The sequence below is a fragment of the Macrobrachium rosenbergii genome, chromosome 54, assembly GCF_040412425.1.
Source record: "Macrobrachium rosenbergii isolate ZJJX-2024 chromosome 54, ASM4041242v1, whole genome shotgun sequence".
NCBI classification, from domain to species: Eukaryota; Metazoa; Arthropoda; class Malacostraca; order Decapoda; family Palaemonidae; genus Macrobrachium; species Macrobrachium rosenbergii.
In genome coordinates this window covers 12,647,684-12,674,202 of record NC_089794.1, presented here as the reverse complement: position 1 = coordinate 12,674,202, position 26,519 = coordinate 12,647,684, and the positions used below count along the sequence as shown (strand labels likewise).

Below are 26,519 nucleotides of genomic sequence, written 5' to 3'. Positions count from 1 at the left end.
GCACCTCTTCCCTCAGTCTACTGTCAGCAACGTTTCCTCAGAGCTTCAGAAGAAAAGTACACAGGACTTTTTAGTTTGCTCATCTAGATGTCCCAGGGAGTCTCCATCGACAAGTACCAGGACCCATTCTCCACTTCAGCCTCTGCCCTTTCGAGGTGGCAGACCCAGAGCCCAGTCTAGGCCTAGGACGAACCTGTGCTTCTCTTCATGACGTTTTAAGAAGCTCTCTCCAAGCCTGCTGCTCAGGAGCAAGGATCCTTTCCTCCATGCGCCAGCAGGAGCCAGGCTCCTCCATTACTGGGAGAGGTGGAGCACAAGAGGAGTGGAAGAGTGGATTGTGTCAGTGCTGAAACGGGCCTACTCCATCCCGTTCAGGGAGAAGCCCCATTAGTCAACACGCCTATCACGTTGACCGCCTACTCGGTAGGATCCGAGAAGTATTCAGCCCTCTCCGACAAAGTGTCAGCCCTCCTTGGGAAGACAACCATCGAGGAAATCGAAGAAGTCCAGGCGACTTTTACAGGCAGATCAAGGCATCAACCGGACCAAGTTGGTGACGTGGTTCATCCAGGCAACTCAATGTCCAAGATGCAACTGGGTTTAGCAGTCATTCAGATCAGACTCCCTACAGAATGGACTCTTCATCTGCAGGTGTGAGGATCTGTGGAGGTTGTGGGGGACCTCTTATAGATCTGTTTGCAATGTCCAAGAATCATCATCTACCAGTCTTTTGCTCTCCAGTACTGGACCTTCTAGCATGGGCAACAGATGCCATGCTACAAGACTGGTTGAACAAGGATCTCTATGCCTTTCAGGCCATTCTTCATGATAAAGGAAGTCCTCAACAAGTTCCACAGCCACAGGAATCAGTCAGGTGGGACATGACTCATAGTGGCCCCATCCTGGCCGGTGGTGTTGGTTCAAGATCTCCTCAGGCTGCTGACGGACTTCAGATCTGGGGTTGTTACCACAGATCAAGTCTGCTCAGACAAGTTCCCCCTTCAGGCAGTTCCACCAAGGATTGTCCACTCTGGCCCTGACAGGGTTCAGACTGTCAGTGAAACTCCTTTTTCAGACAGAAGGGGTTTTCAAGCAAGCTCATGTCCTTCAGAAGCAGTTGCCAAGTATCCCCACTCCTCTTCCTGACAAAGTCTATCAAGCCAAGTGCAACAAATCTTCAGAGCTTTTGGTCTTAGAAGACATGACATCTTATCTTCTAAGATATCTGTAGCAGACATTGCCAGATTTCTCCTGTACTTGAGGACATCTAGGGGTTCTCTCCTCCTGATCAGAGGATACCAGGGCTGCCGAGCAGTTCAGTGTTTTCTGGCACAGAGGACTGTCAGGAAATGGAAGGGTTTTTCTCTCTGCTAATCAAGACCTGTCCTATTGCATAAAATCCTTTGATACCTCCAGATCCAAGGGGCAAGAGGCCATCTCTTGGAATTTGGATGTCAGTGTTTTGAAGTGGCTCTCTGGATCCCATTCATAAAGCCTCTTTGTTCTGCTTTTACTATGAGATCTTACCAGGAAGACCTCTTTCTTGTGGCGTTAGCAACCGCCAAAGGGGTCAGTGAAGTGCATTCTCTTGACAAGAGAGTGGGATTTTCCAAAGGTGATGCCATATGTTCCTTCACCCTGGGTTTTTTTTTTAGCAAAGAATGAAGACCCAACCAAGCTCTGGCCTCATTCCATCACTATTTAAAGCCTGATGGAAATACTAGGCGCCCAGATGAGAAGGAGAGAGTTCTATGCCCAGTGAGAGCACTGAGGAACTACATGCGCAGAACGGAAAAGATTCGAGATCCTACGAGTAATTTGTGGTGCTCGGTTAGGAATCCTTCTCATGCCCTATCAAAGAATGGCTTGTCTTTCTTCTTGAAGGATCAGATCTCTGAGGCCCATTGTCAGGTTGGGAAGAGACTTTAACGTCCATCAAAGCTAAAGCTCATGAGATCAGAGCTGTCTCTGCAGCTTTTAACTTTCAAGCACTCTTATCATCAATTCTTTAAGCGAATTACTGGAGGTGCAAGTCTATCTTCGCAACCCATTATCTTCCTGATGTGGAAACTACTTTTGAAAATTTTAGTACTTTAGGGCCATTATCCATGGCTGGCATGGTGTTGGGGAAGAAAGCGTAGGAAGCCTGTCTTTCTTCCTTTCCTCTTTGTCTTGAACTTGGGTGTTGATTTGTAAGGGGAGCCTGGGGGTACTGTGTACCTGGAGACCCACCAGTCTTAGCTTTAATGGGTGGGTGGTGTTTTTAAACTTTGTGGTGTAGGTGATGCTTGTGTTCGTTGATTCTGGTCATTTGGTTGGTCAGCATGTGCCCAGGGCAGGGGGCAACTGGCTTCTTGTATACTTTGTTAGTCACCGGGTTCATCCCTTGCTGCAAAGTACCCACTGATGTAGAGGTGCGTTTGGCCAACTCTCCACACTACATGGTTAAGATGAGTGCCGACCAGAGGCAGTATCTACCTGCAGCAGCTCTCTTACCTGGTAATGAATGACAAGCATTGTACCAATGCTAATTGTGCTGTCCTATAACTCATTATCATCCATAATGTTTTGGGGTAGTTAATCCATATGTGTCCCACTCTGTGTCAGTTTGGGATTCAGCAGTGTAATTACTTGGTAAGTTACATATATGAAAAATGACATTTTTATGATAATATAAAGTTTTATATATACTTGCCAAGTAATTACGAATCAAGCCCTCCCTCCTCCCCTCATATGGAAAGGACAAAAAACAACTGAATCTCGCTGCTGAAGTTGCTCCTCTCATACCCTGAAAGTGGGTGGGGACTAGTCACCTACACTGATACTAGTGCTACCACGAATTTCAAAATTTTTAAGCTGCCAGCGAGTGAAACTATAAGCAATGTAATTTTTTGGTAAGTATATATAAAACTTTATTTCATCATAAAAATGTTATATTTACAGCTTTTAATGTGCATTATTATGCTTGGTGAGTGTGAGGTATTGCTGAGGTTGGTGGAACTTGCATTTAGAGGGAAGTGTGCTAAGAAAGGTTTTGGATTGTAGGAGTAAAAGGTGAATGTAATTTTATAGTTTCAATAATTATATATATTATTTAGTGAACAAATACTACTTTGTGAAGAACATTTATCATTATTATTAAGAAAAAATCTAGAATTAAAATTTTAGCATTTACAGAAAAACTAATATGTCGCTAGGTCATGAAAATCACAAGTTTTACTTATGGACCCTACAAACTGTATGACTTCATTGTCTTTTTAAGTAATTTTTCAAGGTTACTTCTTTGGTGCTTTGAATGGATTGAAATTATGCCAAAGCACCATATTAAACATGTACAAAAGTAATTTATGAATTAGATGGTTCCCCAGACTTCAAGCCCATTGTTGTGAGGGTTGGCCATCAGAGGGCAGCAGTCTAAATCTGATTTATTTACACTTGAATTTAAGTGGTCACTCTTAGATTGGCAAGGGATTTTTCCACTTTGTCATTGTCCCCTTTTTCTTCCACTTTGTTGAGAAACCCTACACAGCTTTGAACATGTTCTTGACCACTCAAAGACCGTGGAGGGTGGTTCATTGAAAAATTTATGTTATTGGCATGGTCAGATGAGTTGAAAGGTGCATGGCAAGCTTTGTTACCAGTATTGGGTTCAGTCTTGATAGACTGACATTCCTAAAGGTGATAGGAGCATTGCTTATGTGCAGGTGTAAGCCCAAGCTTAGAATGGCCCCTAAGATAGGGTTTCATCTGTCTTTTCAAGTATAGATTAATGGTGGACAAGGAAAAATACCTTGAATTTTTATAATATTCACCTTGTGGAAGAATTCTCTTATTGTTTAATCCATGCTTTGCTAGGATTAGCACTTGTTTTGTCTTCTTACACAGGACATTTAGTCTAGGGGGAACCTGGGATGAAAATTAGGTGACATTTTTTTATCCATATCAGTTAATTTTTTTTTTATTTATATGACATTTCATGTTTATATTACATATGTTTTTTAGGAGATAGCAATCTTCATAACCCTCATTTACTGGAAGGAAACATCTTGGTTAAAGCAAATGAAGAAATAAATAGGAAAATGATAGCCATTTTGCACATCACCTAGTTAGTCAGTCATTATAGGAAAGAGGTCTTTTACAGAAATTTTGTCAATCTTCAACATTTGCAGTTTATTCAGTTAGGAATTTTAAAACAATACAGTGCATTGTATATCTAAGAGTTCATCAAGAATAAACCTTAGGACCAACTCTATAAGAGTTAACTCACTGGTCTGGTTCAACTAATTAATAATGATGTGGGTATTCAAACCTCATTTTCCTTGTTAGGGTTGTGATTTAAAATTAAATATAAGTAGCATTCATAGAACATGATTGTCGTGAACCATGTCTATGTTTTTTTTTTTTTGTCATAATTACTTAATAATTTATACACATCAAAATATCCCGCAAATTTTGTGGAAAGTGTGATGAAGCTACTGTATGGAAATAGCACAGATGCTGTTAGCAGTTTTTGAAAGTAGGTTGCAAACTTGAGAATTGACATACCAGGAAGAACTGAAAATTGACCAGGGTGTATTTGTTTCAGGAATCCTTTGAAAACAGATGCACTGTATGAAGCAGATACTCTGTGACTTTTGTATGTGGTCTTTGAAGTGAGGTACTTGAAGGATCTGTGGTAGCATGTTTTGGTTGTGTTCTTAAAATGTTTGTGTGCCAGTCATATTGACTTTGTACTGTAGGGTGTGCTTATTTTCTAATTGAATTATCTTTTATTCCCTCATTTTTTTTAAGCTGGGCAACCCAAGAAACACCGGAAGAAGTCAGGTATTCGCCAGTTGTTTATAGATATATGTCAGATTGGCTGTCTGGCATGATAGTTTAGTAGTGCCTCCAGGGAATGTACCAATGTCTTAACTGTTCGAGATTGCTAAGGTTAGCAATATGTGGTGCATGGCAACATTGGTACAGTGTAGTGTGCATTTATTGTGAAGCACACATTACATAATTTTCATGATTTTGAGTGGCATGTCTTACTATTTCTTCATAATCATCATTACAGTACCATTATTATTATTATTATTATTATTATTATTATTGATGTCATAAATATCAGTTATAACAAGCCTTGTGTTGTCACGTTCCACTAAGGCAGCATTGTACTGAGCAGGTTTTAATAGCAATTCACAAAATCTTGAGGAAATTGATTTTTCTATTCAACTTTGTAGCATCATACATCCAAAAGCCTCAGATTTCATTGTGGTGTTAACCAAGAATAGTTATAAGCATAAGAAAGATGTCTTGAATTATCCTCTCTGGTAAGTACTCCTCCATAGATTTTCCATGCTCACTGTGACATGAAATATTAGCTGGAGCCTTCATAAAATGAAAGCATTTCCATAATATTTCCAGGGTGCAAACAACATGATACCTATCTACCTTGTATTTTGAATTATAGTCTGCAGAGAAATAGGCGTAGCATGTGTTTTGTAATTCATGGTCTCCAGCATGTGGTCTGTCAGTTCATTGGGTCTTGACAACCAAGTGAATCTTGAAACAGGTGTTTATGAAGGATCTGTCTTTTTGACTACCAATCTTTTGCAGCCCCTGCCTTTTCAGCAATAAAAACTAACTTCTTAGATTGTGGACATTAACTGTGGATTGTATCATAAGAATGTGGCCTTTTTTTTGCCATGTTGATTTTCAGTGTGAGGAGCCAGTTCATAATGAGTCTTGAGATCTTTCCTTCCCCTTACTTTTCCAGTCCAACTTCATCTTTTTTATTCTGTGGGTAGAACAACACTTCCTTTTCATGAGCCAAGACTGTTGTAAGAAAGTACTGTGGTTTACAAGCTTGTAGAGGAGTTGATCAGGCCCTCTTTGTGCTTCTACGTTTAATAAATGATTCATTAGGAGCTCTAGTTATGAAGCTGGTGTATGCTGTCTATAGACACATTTTCTTAAGAAATAATGGTATATGTCATCCTTGCTCATCAACTAGACTAATTTGTGTTAAGGTGAAAGAGCTTTGTCATCTTTATGCTTTTACTTGCCAGCCATGGCCTTTGCAATGGAATGCTATAAAATGGCTGACAGTGGTACAAAAAATTGAGAAGAATGAAATGACAGGGAATTCTAACCTTGATTTCTCCCTTTATCAAGCCACTGTAAGGGCAATTATACTCAGTTAACAATTAACAACATTTACTTAACAAATAATAACAATAGTCCACAAAGAGTTATACAGTTGGCCACATTAATAAAATATATATGAAATGAAATTATAAATATTTAGCAGTGCTGTAGAGAGGTAAAATCCCTTTGTCATCACATGTGGAGCACAGATGGGTGACGGTGTACAATTTGAGGTGGTCTTACATCACACACGATAAAAACATCCCTCTGAAAGAGAGAGTTGTTGAATTCCCTCTGAAAGAGAGAGGTGTTGAATTAACTATATGAACAGCATGCATTAATGCCCTAGATATATATTATCAAGCTATCCTAAGTCCTACAATATCACGCCCAAATGCTTCAAGATTTCTCTAACCACTTGTGCGGCACATGGATGGTACACCCAGGCAAAAGATGCCTTGGTATCACTTTCAAATCTTGAAATTAACTAAGCATGCAAAAAGGTATGGGGTCCAAGGTGGGACATCTAGTGACAAAGGGAGGGAAAGATATGTGTAGGAGAACACAGAGAAATTTGAGGTTTCTTGATAAAAAGTAAGGAAAATAGAATATCGTCGAAGGAAAATGGGTCGCTGAATTCCAGTGTACATTGTAGACTTACCTTGGGTATCCAAAATTGATCACTCCTTTATGAGTTGGGGTCCCAGAATTGATGTCACGTGAGGCAAATGGCAGTCTCTGTGAGGTAGAGTGGGAATGGACTTCCACTCACAACAGCTCCTAGTAGTAGAATGCCTGGTCTCCCTGGGCCTTGCTTCTCTGGACTGGGGCCCCCCCCTCAAATTGGGACCACCTTGATGTGGTGAGGGGCTCTCGAACCTAGGGATTTTTTTTCCCTCCCCCCAAGTTTGATCCCAAGTGTCCCACATATATAATAAAATATTTTAGGAGTAATTTTGTGGATTTTTCCACTTTTGTCAAAATTACCAAACTTAATAAATAGGAAAACATATCATAGCATGGAGTAGAGTTGAATCTGAAGCTAAATAGTGGGAACTGTGGTAGAACCATCATCTACCTGATAATGTTCGGACCTGTTTTTTCAGGCGGAACTATTCTGTGGAGCTGGACCATGGATTCCAGGGGGGCCTGGTTCTAGGAATAGGACTCTCGGCTTTCTGTCTGGTTAGCCCATAATGTGATTGGAATGGGGATGACTGTATCATTACAATACACTCAGTCCTAGCAGCAGGTGGGCTTACTAACCATGATACATCCCCTTTAATTTTTTTCTTCCTTTCATTAGTGGAACATTCAACTCCATAAAAAGTCAATGATATCTTTTCAAGATTTATTAATTTTTTTTTCTTCCTTCTTATGGAAAAAGATTTCAAAAAGATTCCAGTACCCCTGGACCCCATAATGGTAAAATTCTGGCACAGTCGATGACTATTGGAATGTCACTCCCGAATCTCCTTAGTATGGATATAATTGGTACAAAGGAACATCCTTTTCCAAGTAAAATATAAGTTCCTAAAAACTCAGAGAGTTTAAAAATCAAAAAGAAACAAATAAAAACAAATTGGTAAACTCCAGTATTGTAACACTGGAACCATACATAATGGACAATAATTCTAAAATAGAGACAAGTAATCCTCCTAAAACCATCAACACAAGACAACTCATCACCGATGAATGAAAAAAATAAAAAAGAAATAACTATCGACTCAATCCTACGCTAGTTCATTTTGAACATATTTTTGGACCAGACAGTTGGTCCAGATTTTTATTATTAAAAGCAGAAAAACAGATCTCACAAGCCATAATAGAGAACAAATTATTAAATATACACCCCACAAAAGATATGGAATGTAGAGATCAAAAACAATGAATGGCTAATACAAACAACAACCAAAGTGCAATCAACAACCTTTCTACAAATAACCAACATAAATTAAATAAAAGTAACAGTAACCAGCCATGAAACACTAAACTATACACAAGGAACAGTGATGCTCCCAGACAATGATGAAAAAGAGTTACCATCAAAACAAATCTTAATTGAATTCCTTAAATTAAGATACAACAACATACATGACTTGGAATTATATACTATCCCAAGTAGAAAGGATGCAAATAAACATATTAAAATAGTCAAAATAAAATTTACAAACCGGGAACTACCACGAAAAATAAAAATTCTAGGACTAAATAGAGAAGTTCACCCCTTTGTCCCTAAACCTCTCCAATGCTCAAAATATCTAAAACACGGCCATTCAAAAAAGATGTAGAAATAACACTACATGTGCTGTATGTTCTGAAGATCATACAACAAATTGGCAATGAAAAACCTTTAAATGTGTCAATTGCAAATTAAATCATCATGCAAAATCTAAAGACTATATTTTATCAATATTATACAGAATTACAAATGTTAATGGACAGAACTACAAATGTTAATGGACAGAACTGGTATGCCCATTAAAAAAGCCAAACTCTAACTGAAGGTGAGAGGAATCAGTGATCCAGTAAAATGCCATTCATATCCAAATGCTGTAACAACTCATAATAAATATAAAGAATCTCAACACAGAATAGCTGAGACACACCTCTCCCCCTCCCCTACTACTCACAAAAGCCCAAGAGTACAGTTGCATAATCATTCAGAAACGAATTCCAATGGTATGAAAAAATCAACAGAGGTTAATAACCCAGATCTGGATACTCATAATGCACTAACAGCAACCACAGAAAGCTTAATTGACAAAAATAACCATAATAAAAAAGAAAAGTAATTGACAGAACTCCCCCAAGGGTAAAAAACCTAACATTCCGTTCACAGATCGATCCAACAAAACACCAGTCTCTCCCACCATTAATCTGAAACAGATTACATTAACTGCATCATAAGTGGAAATCCTTAGTGTTCCACAATCCACGACAAATATAAATAACGATTCCCCAAATATGGATAAATCCTCTAACTCATCTGTACTCTCATTACCAAAATCAACAAAGGAATCTTCAATTAAACATCCCACTGAAAAAACAGAAACCCCCAAAATTCATCAAATCACAGCCACATCAAATCAACCCTCAACAAGACCAAAGAATAATAATAATAATAAACCTAAAAATTCAAATCAAAATTTTATACCAGCACATCGGAGATCCAATACACCTATACCAGAAATTCCTAACGAAAATATTTCAAGGTCCAATAATGGAAACATAATTGGGACCCAGAGATCAGAACCATTCCTTCAACACTTGGAACACGATTTATGCGGATGTCAAGAGTGTTTCATCATAACGTACAATCGTTTACCTAACAAAAATGAAAGTGTAACCTGAAATTTCATATATAACTTTACTAGGTTCCCAAAATGCCCTTTAACATTCCGTGAAGATGGCGAACTATACTCGGAATCCTTAAAACTAAAAAAAAACATGATCAAAACTCAAATAGATTTGCTAATAAGGAAATATAAAGAAAAATAATCAATGCATCAAATATTCAGCAATCAAACCTAGCTACAAAGAAACCACAAAGTAACACAAACTCCCCTAAAATGTTACAGGATATAGCTAAATCAACAATTAACTTACAAAATCTAACGCCAATCCCACCAAAAAATTACCAATAAAATAAGTCAATGGAACATGAATAGATTTTCTATTCGGCTTCGGCTAGGTGAAATCCAGAGAATACTAAAGGAACATAAACCTATTTGCATATGTCTACAGCATATTGGTACAACTCCAAAGAACTTTAGAAACTATAAATTAGCTTGCCACTCACCAACAGTGGATGGCAAGCTAGGAACAACAATATATGTTCATAACAATTCAACTTATGAACCGTTAAATATTACATCATTGTCATATCAAATAACTGCAATCAAATTGCATATGCCAGACAATCAAATTATCACTATTATAAATCTATATAATCAGCCAAACTTCAACTCAAACTTTATTGATTTATCACAAATAATAAATAATATAAATGGCCCCCTACTAATGGTAGGTGACTTTAATGCCCATAATCCATTATGGGACAGCACACATGCTAGTAACTTGGCCAGCACAAACATTGAAAATTGCATAAATGATCAGAATATACATTGTCTGAATGAAAGTGATTCACCAACATACTTCTCAAAAACTCATTCAACTTTTTCCTCAATAGATATTTCATTATGCTCACTGGAATTAATAAAAAAATTGGAATGTCCTAGACGATTCATACACAAGTGATCACTTTCCAATTGTTTTGAATTATTTGAACAACAAAAAACAATCATTTCCCATAAAATATAATTTAATGAAAGTTGATTGGGAATATAATTTCCAAACTAGAAATATCCCTCCCTTTCCACTAAATCAAAACAATGATGTCACAAATGTTTTCTTTTCCAGTTTTGTAATCTGCTGCAGATAAATGCATCCCCAAAACTTCTTCAACTCCTAATATATCCACCATTCCATGGTGGTCTAACAATTTATCTCTCTTAAATCAAATCAAACACACACTGGCACATAATTTGAATAGACTAAAGTCTAGATTAAAACCCTTAATGAAGTTCCTTTTAATGTAAACAAACTAAATAAGATAATAGTTATAAATATAACTATTGATCACATTAAACCACTTGACAATAAATATAATGCAAAGTTTCGAAAAACAATAATACAGTATTCGAAAAAGCTCAGTCGTGGTAAAATTATATTTCGGAGTTGTCACCAAATACTTCAATCAAGGAAATGCACAAAATTCGTAAAATCAGTGGTAAACATATAAGACCACCTAGAAGCCCAATACAATATAATGGCAAACTAAATCATAACCTACAAGATATTTCAAATGTATTAGTCAAACATACTGAAGATATTAGCGCTTATTGTAATTTAGATGAACACTTCAAAAGAATTGGAACATAAAAAATGAATTATACACTTAATTTTGAAACTGATGAGGACCTTGATTATAATCAAGAATTCAATATGAGTGAACTTAATTTTGCCCTAATATCATATCGATCATCAGCTCTGGGTCATTATAAGATTTCTTTTGAAATGATCCAAAATTTAACTACACTAGCTAAAGAATTCTTATTAAAATTATATAATAACATATGGCTAACACATGTCTTCCAAACTAAGTGGAGACATGCAATAATCATACCCATCAGTAAACCAGGAAAAGACCCTAGCAACCCCACTAATTATAGGCCAACATCTCTAACAAGTTGCTTGTGCAAACTGTTGGAGAAAATGGTTAGTTTGAGATTAATAAATGTTATAACAAAAAACTCAATTTTATCACCTACCCGATCAGGATCAATAGCTGGTAGATCTACACTTGACCCATTAACTCAATTAGAACATCATATTAAAAAAGGATTTGGAAAGAAAAAGCTGAGAGTGGCTATTTTCTTTGATACAGAAAAAGCATATGATACCACACGGAGATACAATATTATACACAAACTCCACAAATCTTGTATTCAAGGTCACCTTCCAATATTTATCAACAGTTTTTTAACAAATCATACATTTCAAGTACGCATAGAAAATACATACAGCTGTATTCAAATTCCTACATACAAGAGGAGGGCAGTGTTTTGAGCTGCATCTTATTTGCCCTGGCAATGGATGATATTACTGTGAACCTTCCTGAAGGTGTACAAAATAGTTTGTATGTGGATGATTTTGTAATATTCAAGTTATTCGCTGAGACATGCTCAAAGAATACTTAATATAGCAACAAATAATATAATCACTTTGGCTAACTCGGTAGGTTTCAAGTTGTCGATAAATAAAACAAATGGCATTGTCTTCTACAAAGATAAAAGATGGTTGAAACAACAAACCATTAAGTTACATCTTTATAATGAAGAGATAAACATGTGCAATAGTGTTAAATATTTGGGTATAATTTTGATCAACATTTAAATATGAAAGATCATATCAAATATATCAAAGCCAAAGGATCTAAAGCCTTTACATTGTTAAAGAAAATATCTTACACCAAATGGGGTGCAGGACGAGACACAATGTTAATGTTGTACAATGCAACAGTACTATCAGTTATAAATCATAGCTGTCTAATTTATTCAACTGCCTCAGAAGTAACTCTAAAATCTCTAGATACTTTACATCACGAGGGAGTGTGTACATGTACAGGAGCCTTCCACTCATCTCCAACTGTCTCTGTCCTAGCAGAAGCTGGCCAACTGTCTCTAAAATATTACAGAGATCTAATTATTTTAGGAAGAGGCTTATCCCTTCAAGCAGGCACATCTCCTGTATCAAATAAATTTCTCAATCATCAAAATGCAAATAATAACCCAAATCAAAACTCATTTACTAAAAAAACTAATCATCTATTGAATTTACATAACATGATACCCAAATTTATCTAAGAAATAAATCAGATCACACCATGGACACTAAAAAGGGCAAAAATATGCACATATTTATCATATCTTTCAAAGAAACATGTTCAACACAGAAATGTACCATCAACATGCCATGGAACACATAAGACGGAAGGGTAATCCCTTCATAATCTATACAGATGGATCCAAAAATGAAGCTGGGGTGGGCTCATCAGCCTATTCAAGTGATGAAGCCATCCAAATGGGCCTACCTCTAATATCATCAGTATTTACAGCTGAATTAACAGCCGTACAATTGGCTATCAAGATTATATCAAAAAAAGGAATACCTTCAGCACTCATGTTGAGCAACTCAAGAAATGCAACTGAAGCAATAGGATTATTTAAATCAAATAATCACCTTGTCCAAAATATCCAACGGGAAATTCATCAATTAATTACAAACGGCCTTCAAGTTCATATTTGTTGGATCCCAGCCCATGCAGGCATTGAGGGTAATGAGAAAGCAGATAAAGCTGCTAAGTGGCTTGTTCAATCCCCCCAATGCCCCCATCAGACTGGCTAGCATCAGTTAAACCTTTAATTTATAGGGATTGGCAAAATGATTGGTCAAATACACCCCCCCTCAAAACAAACTTAAGACAAATTAAGAACGTAGTTAAAAAGTGGCATTCTTCTACCCAAAAACAAAGAATTAATAAAGTAATTTTAACAAGACTCAGAATAGGACATTCCAGACTTACACATGGTCATCTGATGTCAACTCCACACACAAATCCAATAACTTGTGAAAGATGTAACATCCCAATAACAATCAAACATATCTTGATTGACTGTCCCAGATGGCAGCATGAAAGAAATACTTATTTACAAAAAAGTCAATAAAACATATTCTAGCTGAAGGTAATAACTTTTCAATTAATAATATTCTCTTCTTAAACAAAATTAAATTAAATAAAATATAATTTTTCCCCTCTTTTTTTCTCTTTTTCACTCGAGTTTTTACTTTTAATTGTTTTCCCCTTTTTTCATTATTTATTTTTTTATTTAATTACTAATTTAATTTTTTATGTATTTCTCCCCCTTTTTTTGTTTTTCCCAGCCCGAGAAGAACCCTAAAAGAATAGGTCTGGTTAAATAAATCATTTATAACTAACTAACTAAGTCTGGACTGGGTGGGAGTTGCCTCAGGGCAACTTTCACAAGTTGGCAGTGGCTGCACCCATAATCCTAAGTGCACAGAGATACAGCAGCACAGAGAGGGGGTAAAAGTAGGGGTTATTGTGAGAGATGAACATTGCACTCCCATGGCACTGGTCAGCCATCTTATGTGAATTCAGTCACTAGGTTAAGCCCAGTGCCTGTAAGAATACCTTACTGCCACACAACTTCAGCTAGTTACATCTGGACCCTTCAACTTCAATTGCATCATTTGCTTACTGTTCATGTCTGGTCCCCAGTTTGCAATTCACCATCTTCATGCTAAGAATCTTGTGAAGTGCCACATTATTTACTATTTATGCAAGCAGTATCAAGGATACCAGAAACCATGAAGATACCTTATGATCTTTGACATTTTAGGCTCCTATTGCTAACCTTGCATCAATTTCTGATCAGGCAAGAATACGGGTGTAGAAGAGGTGAACGTAATTTCCTTTCAAAGTACTGTTGCAATTCAGCACATACTAAATCGTAGATATTATGGTGTTTGGCCACAGAAAATTGTAAAAATTTTCATGTTCCACAAGTACAATGTTGAGCTTAACCCTTAAATGCCAACTGGACGTATCATATGTCGACTAAAATTGTCTGTTGGGTGCCGAGTGGACGTACCGTATGTCGACTACAAAAAATTTCAACCTTCGGTCAACTTTGACTCAACCGAAATGGTCGAAAAACGCAATTGTAAGCTAAAACTCTTACGTTCTAGTAATATTCAATCATTTACCTTCATTTTGCAACAAATTGAAGTCTCTAACAATATTTCGATTTATGGTGAATTTTTGAAAAACTTTTTCCTTACGCCATCGCAGTAACTGAAAATTTCAGAAATTCTTTCGTCATTTTGTCGAAAGTTTTGCACTGTTTTATATTAGCCGTTACATAAAGTTTTATATATGAAAATGTGCACAATTTCATGTAAAATACAGCAACATACAAGCCATGGTTGTAGCTTTTATCAGTTTGGAAATATTTTCATATAAACCACGATAACTGCCAAAATTTCAACCTTCAGTCAACTTTGACTCGACCGAAATGGTAAAAATGCAATTGTAAACTAAAACTCTTACATTCTAGTAATATTCAATCATTTACCTTCATTTTGCAACAAATTGGAAGTCTCTAGCACAATATTTCGATTTATGGTGAATTTTTGAAAAAACTTTTCCTTAATTCCTGTGCCAGAAATTCTTTCTTAATCACGTTGTCGTAATGTTTGCACCGTTTTTATATTAGTCGTTACATAAAGTTTTATATATGGAAATGTGTGCAATTTCATGTAGAATACAATAGAAAATAACTCATGGTTGTAGCTTTTATCAGTTTTGAAATATTTTCATATAAATCACGATAACTGCCAAAATTTCAACCTTCGGTCAACTTTATCTCGACCGAAATGGTAAAAAAACGCAAGTATAAGCTAAAACTCTTACATTCAAGTAATATTCAATCATGTACCTTCATTTTGCAACAAACTGGACCCCACTAGCACAATATTTCGATTTATGGTGAATTTCTGAAAAAAAAAACTTTTTCCTTACGTCTGCCCGCAGTAACTCTGCCGAACATCTCGGAATTTCTTTCGTCACGTTGTCGTAATGTTTGCATCGTTTTACATTATTCGTTACATAAACTTTTATATATGAAAATGTGCGCAATTTCATGTAGAATACAACAGAAAATAGCTCATGGTTGTAGCTTTTATCAGTTTTGAAATATTTCATATAAATCACGATAACTGCAAAATTTCAACCTTTGGTCAACTTTAACTCGACCGAAATGGTCGAAAAACGCAATTGTAAGCTAAAACTATTACATTCTAGGAATATTCAATCATGTACCTTCATTTTGCAATAAATTGGAAGTCTCTAGCACAATATTTCAATTTATGGTGAATTTAAAAACAAAAAAACATTTTCCTTACGTCCCTTCCCAGGGTAACTCGGCCGAACATCTCAGAAATTCTTTCGTCAAGTTGTCATAATGTTTGCACCGTTTTATATTAGTTGTTACATAAAGTTTTATATATGAAAATGTGCGCAATTTCATGTAGAATACAACATAAAATAACTCATGGTTGTAGCTTTTATCAGTTTTGAAATATTTTCATATAAATCACGATAAATAGAAAAAATTCTACTTTTGGTCAACTTTAACTCGACCGAAATGGTCGAAAACTGCAATTGTAAGCTTAAACACTTACAGTATAGTAATATTCAATCAATTAGCTTGATTTTTCAACAAACGGGAAGTCTCTAGCACAATATTTCGATTTATGGTGAATTTTTGAAAAAACATTTTTACGTCCGCTCGTTTAATTCATGCATCATTTTGTGATAATATTTTCTCTGTGCTGCTTTGATCGTTTTACAATTTGTTATATACCAAATTCATCGCAATTTAGTGTACAATACAAAGAAAAAAAAATAACCCGTTAGCTTTAACCTATTTGCTCACAGCGCGATTTGTATAAAATTATATATGAAAATTTTTTTTTTCGCTGTCATATATTTCAATATTTATATATGATAATGATATTTTTTTCATTTCTGATGGTTGCATACTAAACTTCAGGCAATGACAAAAAAAAATGAGCCAAAAATGAACTCTTAATCTTAAAAACTAAGCGTGCTGTGATTTTCTGAAAAAAACTTTTTTTCCGCTTCGGCGCTAACTCCCGAACGCCGCCGGCATACAGGAGACGTTTTTGTAAATAGAGGCTCGGCGTTTAAGGGTTAACTGACAGTGCCTTCCTAGCCCCTTCAATTAGTTTCATCCCTGCACATGTTCCACCTGCCAAGGCATTGTGATGTAATAAGTTAGTTTCTCTCTCCAGTGAGGCATACTGACCAGAAAGGCTTTAACCAAGATGATATTCTTTTGTTGAAGACCATTCTATATGAACACAGTGCTGTTTCATGCCATAAGGTATAAGTTGAATGATGCTTTTATAATTGTGGGGTGAAATAGTTTTAAAATTTTCTGTGACTTTGAGGTTTGCGGTAGGTGCAAAGTCCCTCATTTTTATTACCATTGTATGTTAAGAATGTGGCATAAACTGATCAGTAACTAAAAAGCTATTTTACAAATTGATCAGAACTCTTTAAAAACTTATTTCGCTACTGTTGAATACATATTTTCCTTGTCAGTTAAACATATTTTTCACATTGTACAGTCTTATGACTATGATTTGAATATTTAAAACAGGAACTGAGAAATAATTTAAAATATTGTTGAAAGAAAATGAAATTCATTAAAATCCTTTATTGATATACAAGTAGTTTAGAAACTCAAAACCTGGCCACATATTTTGTCACATTAACCTGATTTTGTTAGTTGCTAGCTATCATGCTCAGATTAATGCATGCTGTAGTCAGAGAATATGATGAAAATAAACTTATAAAACCTTTTTTTAAAGTAATTTTAAGTGGTAGAAAAGCAGTTTCTTACAGTATTGAATATCAGAAATTCATATGTATATTTTTTGCATCTTTACAGTTTCAAATCTTTTAGAATTCATTAGACTTATGCATAGTTCAGTATTTTATATGGAGCTGTCTTGCTGGAGAGCTTGTAGTGTTTCTATTCTGCTTGTAATCTTTGTGGTTTATGAAGAATTTGGTTTCAGCTTTTCCTTAGGGATGGCTTCAATGGCATGTGTACTGTGTACTGTGCTTCCCAAAGAGATGACAAAACTCTTGTAAGTCATGCTATGCAATGCCACGGTACATGAGAGGTTATTTTGATTCCATATTGACTGGATTTTTGTACATTAATCACCTTGTTAATAGTTTTGTTTCCACAGTGTAACTACTTGCAACCATTTGTCTTTTTTTCTGCTTGTGGACCTTTTATAAACTGCTTAATTGTAAATTCAGTTACAGTATTTATCAAAATTAGAGTTGTTTTGGTAATTAATTATAGGAGAACAATTTGTGTATGAATAGAACCATTAACTTCTAACATTCATCACTATTATTGCTATGGTCTCGGTGGATTTTATTTTGAATATTCTATAGTAACAGTTCATTGTCATGGTAAACTTTAGAATGACTTTATTTCATCTGTGGTTTATTTATTCTTATTGATTGATATTGGGAAAGTAGTTGACATAGGTTTGTGGTCTTCTTATCCTTTTATGCAGGTCACATTTGATTGTAAGGTTTCTTGTAAGTTATTTATGAAGAGTTTTTGCCATGCTATCCATTTTTAATTTTATACTTTCCTTTCTGACATATCCTAGGAAAACCAACTATGTGTATGTATATTTAGTGAAGCATTATTGTTGATGGTGCCTAGCCTTTTGTTATGGTACAAGGCATCAAGATCACACCTTATTGTTTGATGGCTTCTTATTCATTAATTGCTTGTTGTTGTTGTCATATTGTGACCCTGCTGCCTGTTCCTTAACATTGCATCACTACCTTCCAAGATCGTATGGGGTTGTGTATTATGTCTTTGTTGTGTTGGTATTTGTAGTTCATCCGAGGAGTTCTAGTAAAAGGTAACCTTATGTTGATGATGAAAAGATAACAGTAGTACATTAGTACTGTAAGTTAGAAAAAGATCCCTTCTGTAGGCAGGTATTAGCAATGCAGTAAATTTTTCAAGCACCTGTTAGTTAACCCTTAAGGGACGGGCTCAATATATATTAAGCACATCCCCAGACCAGGCAAACTTCAAGGTTGGCCAATTTAAGAAAAAACATATCAATGGAAAGAGGAAGATATGCAAATGCACATGGTGTAAGAACAAAAATTTTAAAAATTTTTCTGTACCTTCCACAGGAAGTTGAAATGGCTATTTACACCATATGTGGGCCCTCTTTTACAAGACACTCATAAAAATATGTTAATTTTACCAAGTTAAGCTCACATAATATCATAACCAGTAACAAATTCTGAGTATATTTGTTGTAAAATATTTACGAGATTTACTGAGATGGGGAGTTGCAGTAACTTTTTGTGAGGTATACATGTTTTTTATAATATTTCTTTGCACTTTTCTTTACAAAATTACAATTATAGCTGACATACTATCATAAAAGATAAGAACTAAAGCCAGCAGCAATCCCTGGGTATATTTATGTGCAAATAAATGAAAAGATGTCCTGGAGCTGAAGTTCAAGGCATACTGATTGGACGTCTCCCGTGCTGAGCTAAATAGTTGCCATAAGTCATTTATGGACCATTGAAGTGCTATGAACATCTTTCCCGCTAAATTCATCCAAACTGAATGGCATGTAATATTAATACTCATGTGAGTCATCTTGTCCATCACTCAAAACCTGTTGTAGATACTCATATGAGGATTCCTGTCCATTAAGGGTTAATGGGCTTGCTAACTTTCATAAAAATAAAGCTAGATAATAGAGAAAGTACACTGAAAAATGCTCTTGAGTTTAAATTTAAAAGTATTTTCATGCAATTACAAATCATAATTACTCAAGTTTACACTTTACCACTGAGTAATGTTTAAAAACAAATAATAGTGGTGACAAGACATGAGACATCCTTAGAAGTAACTTTTGTCTTGCCAAAAACTCCTTACTTTATTATTTTGATTCATTGCAGGTGTGTAGTGCCCATTCAGCCACCATTGTATATCTTCTGTTAGTTTATTTCTTCAGTGTTAGTGTCAGTTTTTTTTACCCTGCAAGTATTGTCATCAAAATAATGTGTTGAGCATTTTTAATATATGATGTAACCTGAGTTATACTCACATGGTCATATATTGCTCTGAGCTGTTGTAATAGTTCATTTTTGGGGTGGGATTCTGGTTAGCAAAGACCTCTTATCTGGCTGTTTCAGTGTGTCTGTCCATCTGTCAACTTTGTTTTCTCAGTAAGTAGTCTGATAATGCATGTATATTCACAACAACCCCATTAATCATAGGTTGCCCTACTTTTGTGCAACAAAATCCTAGTCACACCACCTTGCACTGTTGAAGATAGAGTTTTCCATTTTGCTTGCCCAGACCCTTATATGATGCCCATTCATTGTTATGGGTTTACTGAGTGAACATTGGCATTGTTGCTCTCCCAGGATTGGGTTGTTTGTGCTTATTTTTGTCATTGTGCCAACATCTGTTAAAAGATTCAGGTTTGACAGTTATTTTTGGAGAATCCCAGAAAATTTTGTGGACATTTGTCTGCAACATAATCATGTGATTCTAGTAATTTGAAGTAATGTCTATAAGTAAATCTTGAAAGCCAGAACTGCAGGGTAATGCATTTACATAATTTTGTTAGAATTCTGTTTCATGTACACAAAGTTTTTCACTGGGCAAATTAAAAAAAAAAAAAGTTTAATTCCTCACCTTTTATTGCTACTTGCTCTCTCTCTCTCTCTCTCTCTCTCTCTCTCTCTCTCTCTCTCTCTCTCTCTCTCTCTCTCTCTCTCTCTCTCTCTCTCTCTCTCTCTCTCTCTCTCTCTCTCTCTCTCTCTCTTATTATTCATAATTTTGCTATCTGTTCTTTGTGTTGACTCTCTCTCCATTATTAATTGTATATTTGAATTGCACTTTTACATTTATTTTTGGTGTTTGTACAGAAATAAGAGACACTTTTTGTTGTAATGAAACTGTCAGATCTCAGTTCACAGTGGATCATTTCTGTACTCTTGTATTAGTTGCTTAATTTATGCTATCAGTTGTGAGATTCTGTGAGGTACTGGAAGGTGGCACCATGCTTTTCTGGTATTTTAGAGTTGGGATCAATATTGCTAGGTCTGAGGTATCAACAACTCCCCAAAGAATTTGTAAATTTGTATATTATGTTGTAATCTGCTCTTTCTCCCTGTGGAGCTGTACTGATTCCTCTTGCCATTGATACATTATGTTAAGGCAGATGAAGCTTCCAAGTGCCACTCTGTAGTTGAGTCCCTCTTGCTATTAATGTTATTAATTTAATGTCTTTATGAGTTCCTTGAAGGCCATACCTTAATGTATTAGACGATAGATTGAAACTGTTCCTCATCATTCCTCTTTATCCAGCACTGGATGATAGGAAGATGACTCCCAAGAAATAAAGTAAAAGAAAATGTTATTTCAAACTAATACTAAAGGTGAGGGCAATAATGAGTAACTGAAACAATCTACCATCATCTTCCATTGTCTGGAAAGATAAATTCTCAAAATAATCTCATGTTAGGCAATGTTTAAGATTATCTTTTATTTCCTGTGATCTGTACTAGTTTTGTTGTCTGATATTGCTACATTCAATTAAATACACCAGACATATTATACTGAAAGAAAGCAACCTTGAAAGATTTAACGAATTATCTTATACATTTATGTGAAACTGTTTTGTAAAAACTTACATGTCATGCAATAATAAATCATTTAGGAGCATTATCAACAGTAAGTCAGTTTAGGAGGCCATTAGAGCTAGTATCTTATCATGAAGTTGCATACTTGTACCTTGATTGACTCAGAGGATATTATGAGGGGACAGACTACTACATATGGTAAGAGTTTGAATAGAGTTGGTGATTGAATACTGTGTCAGGAGTTTAAACAAAATATGGAAAAAATCATGTTTAGGATAAAATGTTAATTTATGGTTTTGGTGTACCTTCATGAATTGGTCTTATGTAGATTGTGGTAACTGTCCCCCATAATATCCCCTCTATGTTTAGCTCTGATATGTTTCAGTTTTGGTTGAGTTAGATTTTGCCTATCAATTTGACGTTTCTTTTATATTCCACTTATTAGATTCTATTAACGAAAACTGAAATGCATGTATATTTTTCTTTTTCATGTATTTATCATCTTTTGGAATAAGATATTCTTTAATTACTTGCATTTTCCTAAACACTAATTTAAGATTTAAGTATGATGTGTCAAGAGATATCTTGTTTTGGTATGTGTGAATGTATTTATATGTACATGCATTAAAGAGAAAAGAGTAGAACAATATATATATTCTCTCTCACTAAGTCTGGTTTTTTCTCAGGTGATAAGGAACGTTTCAACATGCCAACGCAAACTTTAAGTCTTCACCTTGAGTTTACCACATACTATTATCCATTTGAATCAGAATTCCCGGGTAAGTGAATGCTTATCTTTATATCATTTATTATCATATTAGTACTTTAGTGCATTTTTTATTGTAAGATATCTCATGAATGCCATGAAGTAAAGTAACTCTCTTAAAACTTTTGGTAAATATGCCAAACACATTAACAAAAAGCAGAGAATTTACTGTTTATTAACAGTGTATGGATAAAATTAACAACCACAAATTTCATTGGAATCAGACTGAACAAATGTAAAAGAGGACACACTTTAATTAAAATAGCAGTGCAATATAACTGAATATTTTGTTACCGACTATTGCAGTAAAATGTCATAAATGATGAAGAAAAATAAGCATGTACAACAAGGGAAAGCAAAAAGTCTTATTCCCAGATGAATTTATGCCACTAGAACGTAGACTTTAAAATACAAGAAAGTAATCTCCTGTAACCTAATCCCAAGAAAGGAAGTGAAGTAGCTGTATTTCCCAGAAAAGGAAGGCACTTACAGCACAAAGTTATAAGGGAAGAGATGAATAGAATCAATAAAATGAAAACAGGTAAAGCACTGTTGCTAGCAAGGCAATCCTGTGAAATCAAGTGAAGTTTCCTCCATGGAGTCAAATGAAAGTATGAAGCAGACACCACCAGTAGGCAGAACAGAGCATGTTCATTGAGAATCTTGCATATATTGACTGATGTCAGTCTGATAAGCCTGGAACTTCTGCAGCCACAGAACTATAGTCATACATGATTAATGTATTTTGTATAACACAGTTTTCCAGTTTGCATGGAGGAAACAAATGGATAGCTGCGATACCATTTGTTTATGTAACTTTGATGTGGCACTCACTGTATTCCATATTGAGCAGGCATAGTGGCAGCCTCAAAATACAGTAATCCCTTCAATATCTAGGTCACCATTTTCTGAAACTAGACATTATCTGACACACCTGGACCAAAGGCCCAGGCCCAAAGATATATGATATATAATTTTTAAAATTTGAAAAACACTCTGGTGGTTGGCAGTGCTGTGTGACCTCAGGAAAATGTTGGTAACACTGCTTACACTCAGACAGACTGAGAAACCTCAGAAAAATGGTGGTAACACTGTTATACTCAGACAGACTGAGAAAGGGTTTTTGGGGGGCTGGGCATCTTGGGAGAGGAGGGCACTGAGGCTGTGTTGAGGAACTCACTCAGAGAAGGGGTTGTTTTGGAAGGTTGGTGGAGCTGGGGAGCAGTTTCCCTGGCTGGGAGGGGGTGGGGAAAGCAAAAAAGAAAAATGGGAAATTTGACACTGCGCTAAGAAAACACACACACAAATGCACAAACTATGTAGAGATGGTAACATCAACAGTGATGAAACGTGCCATGGATGTAAACACACACAAGCACACACACAGGCATACAAGTAAAGCTTCCATGATATTATGAGGTGAAATGAAAAATCATTACTTTCAATAAATCAGAAAAGGATCAACTACTTTTTAGTAGTGTTCTTAAAATGAATTTGCTTTGGACAGTCGTCAATGAGAAAATGCCATATGCACTAAAAGATGTAAACACAGGGTGTTTTACACAGTTTTCATGATAGTCTTTACTTGCCGAACAAATTTCAAATAAGATTACCAAACTTATGGCTTATGTAACAATTCATCACCATCTCTTATAATGAACAACCACTTACCAAAAAACTAACCTAAACAACATTGGGAAACAGCTGTTTTGCAATTTTGAGGGTTTTTTCTTTAACATAAAGTATGTTAGTTTACCTTTGTATACCTGTTTACATTTATGTACAAAAATAAAAATAATAATTCCTGTAATACATTGGTTTCTTTTAGCAACCAAAAAATTATTCTTCCAATTCTTTCGCTAGTAGGCTCAATCAGCTGATTCTGAGAACATAAACATTAGTCAGTCATTGCAAATGGCAGATGATTGGTTTTTTATACATATTATGTTGACATAACATGATATTAATAAAAGCATAAATGGATTCAGTAGGTAAAATATCAGTTTCATTGCCATTACCTTTATCTTAAATATAGTTGTAATAGCCTATTTGACTTATGCATATTGTGAGTGTAACACCTAGCTCAAGTCAATAGTTCACACATACACATTATGTATCATTTATGGTAATGCAGTAAAAATACGTTAATGGTCACGAAACCATGGTAGACTGTGGGTAAACACAGATAGGCTACCAACATACTGAGATTACATTTTGTTAATGTGTATTTATGCAGTATATTTTGTTTCAGATGTTGGGAAAAAAGCTAGATAATTGTCTTTTGCATAAAGTTTTCAGTTTAATTTGTGAAGGTTGTTGTTTATATGCATATTGAGTGTTTACATTTATGTGGTATTGACAAGATTAGGTGAAGGAGGATATGGAGTTGCCCTTGAACACCCCTAGATTTTTTTTCTTGCCATTATCTGGATTTTGCCAATATCTGATGACAATCTTTTGGCTCTTTTAATCCAGATAATTGAAGGATTACAATTGCATTTGCACTAAAGAATGATCTGAAAGTGAATTGTCAGCATTTAGTGGAAAAATCACTGATTTCAAAGTTTCCATGGACTGGTGAAAAGATGTTTAAAAATGTGTTCACATAATTTCATACTTTGGTTGGTTTTCACATTATGACATTCTACCTGTATTTTGTGGAAGTTTGCTAAAAAAAAGTTGATGGCCTTTTTTGGGTTTTCCTGAGACTGTGTTAATAATAATAATAATAATAATAATAATAGTAATAATAATATAATAACAACAATACGGGTAGTTTCTTCTGACAGTGTATTATTCCTTTGACAATGTATCATTTAATCCAATAATTTTGGTAAGCAATGGTAATTATATGCAAGATATTGGCTTGATAAAAATGTTTTGCAGAAGTATAAAAATGACAATAAAGACTTCAATTTAATGATTGCAAATGGATTGGTTTCAGCATGTTAAGAATGTTATGCATAGTTTCAAACATTTTATTCAGTAATGATGGTTGGTTAATTGATGTTATGGCAGGGGTGAAAGTAAGTGTATGATGATGATGGTATTTTTCTTTATTCAGAGGTTACATTGTTTTATTTTTCTTTTCAGTGCCCCCGCCAAAGCTTTATATGCAGCTCAACCCCCTACAAGTAACCTTAGATACTTTGTCTATTCTCTGGCTCAATTCATTTGTAAGGAGCCTCCAGCGTGCCATTGTTACTGAAACACCAACCAATTCATACCTCGATGTCCATTTAGAAGCAATTATGCCCAGGGTAATATATACTACCTATTTTCAGTTTCCTATAAAATACTGATGTTGTATATGATTTGGCATACAGGAATTTCAATTGAATGCTCACCAATGTAATATTTCCTTAAATTTTTATTACCAGTATTATGAATGATTTAATGTGAGATCATTGTGTATATTTGTTATTGTGTTTAGCATTTATATTTGTGTGTACTTTGATGCCAAATTGTGATAGAACCTCCCAGCTGCCTTAAACTCCTGATTATCTATAATGCTGCTCTATTGAGGGAGACAAGGAAAATGTGAAAACAAATCTAACTCACAGTAAATGAGATAGAAACTTTCCCAGCAGCAGCACAACCAAAGCTTTAGTGACACTCCTAGTGACAATTGTATCCTCCCTTAACATCCCTTAGACAAACACAATGTCATCTCCAAACATTTTTACTATAGAGTAGTCTTTTGGTGGGCATAGGAGACTTTGGGAGCCAGCAATGCTGTTTTGGTAGCAGTATTCACAAGGAATAGGAATTTTGAATGACTTGCAAATATTTGCCAAATCTGTTGGTAGGGACCAAGTAGCCTTCCTTGTTGTTGTCATTTTTTCTTAGTTGAAGTTGGCAATACCTGTAATATGTCCTTGATTCAGGTAGCTTTGTTTTCTGACAAGTTCTATATGTTCCACCCTTGCAACTGATTGCAGAACCAACCTGCTTTGTTGATACAGCAGAATATGAAGATTTTAACATATGCTGGTTAGTTAGTTATAAATGATTTGTTTAACCAGCTTGAAAACATATTAATGAAAGGAAAACAAGCAGCTTGTTAGAAAATTGCAACACTGAGGATGTGTGGAATTTTGAATTTTAACAGACAAGTTAGATTGAGCAGATGGCTTCTTTTGAAATGTTGGTTTTTAATCTATATAACCAAATTCAGATTTTAATATTCAAGTTTTTGAGATATTCAATTAGTAGTATTGTTCTCTAAATAATGAAATCCCATGATAATTCTTCAATCACTGATTAATAATTGATTCTTTTAGATGATTGTTGAGGGAGTTGGTGAACAAAGTAATCAACGTGACCGTCCTCGTGCCATGCACGTTCAGACATCTCGGCTCATCCTTTCTAATGTCCGATCATCTGATCCTACCATGCCTGGGTCTCTGGCATCCTTAGCCACATGCCTGGAAGCAGCTCAGCAAGGAGAGTTGTTTTTTGCATCAGATTTCCCATCATCCCCTGGAGACTTCCAGCCCATTTGTGACAAATTTGTTCAGCATGCCACAGGTAAGTTATTAGTGTCTTGTTTGAATAAGGGCTTTGTTTGTGATTGGAGTCTTACCAAAACTCAGTATTGTTTGTTACTAGTTCAGTTAGAGAAAATTCAGGGTAAATCCCTTGCAGGAAGTACTTCTTTTAATAACACAAGACCTTAGTTTAATACATAAGAAAACAAAGAAATTATGTAGCATCTCAAGAAAATTG

The 26,519-nt window shown here is 35.3% G+C and overlaps 1 protein-coding gene across 4 annotated transcripts in view; it reads left to right on the top strand.

The window, feature by feature from the left end:
- The window catches only part of LOC136834753 (bridge-like lipid transfer protein family member 3B), a 126,973-nt gene that overhangs the window by 54,567 nt on the left and 45,887 nt on the right, over positions 1–26,519 (top strand). For all 4 annotated transcript variants that reach the window (XM_067097359.1, XM_067097358.1, XM_067097356.1 and 1 more), the window contains 3 exons: positions 21,712–21,804; positions 24,885–25,051; positions 26,075–26,321. In XM_067097359.1, the coding sequence (XP_066953460.1) occupies positions 21,712–21,804; positions 24,885–25,051; positions 26,075–26,321 (507 nt within the window). The remainder of the gene's footprint in view (positions 1–21,711; positions 21,805–24,884; positions 25,052–26,074; positions 26,322–26,519) is intronic.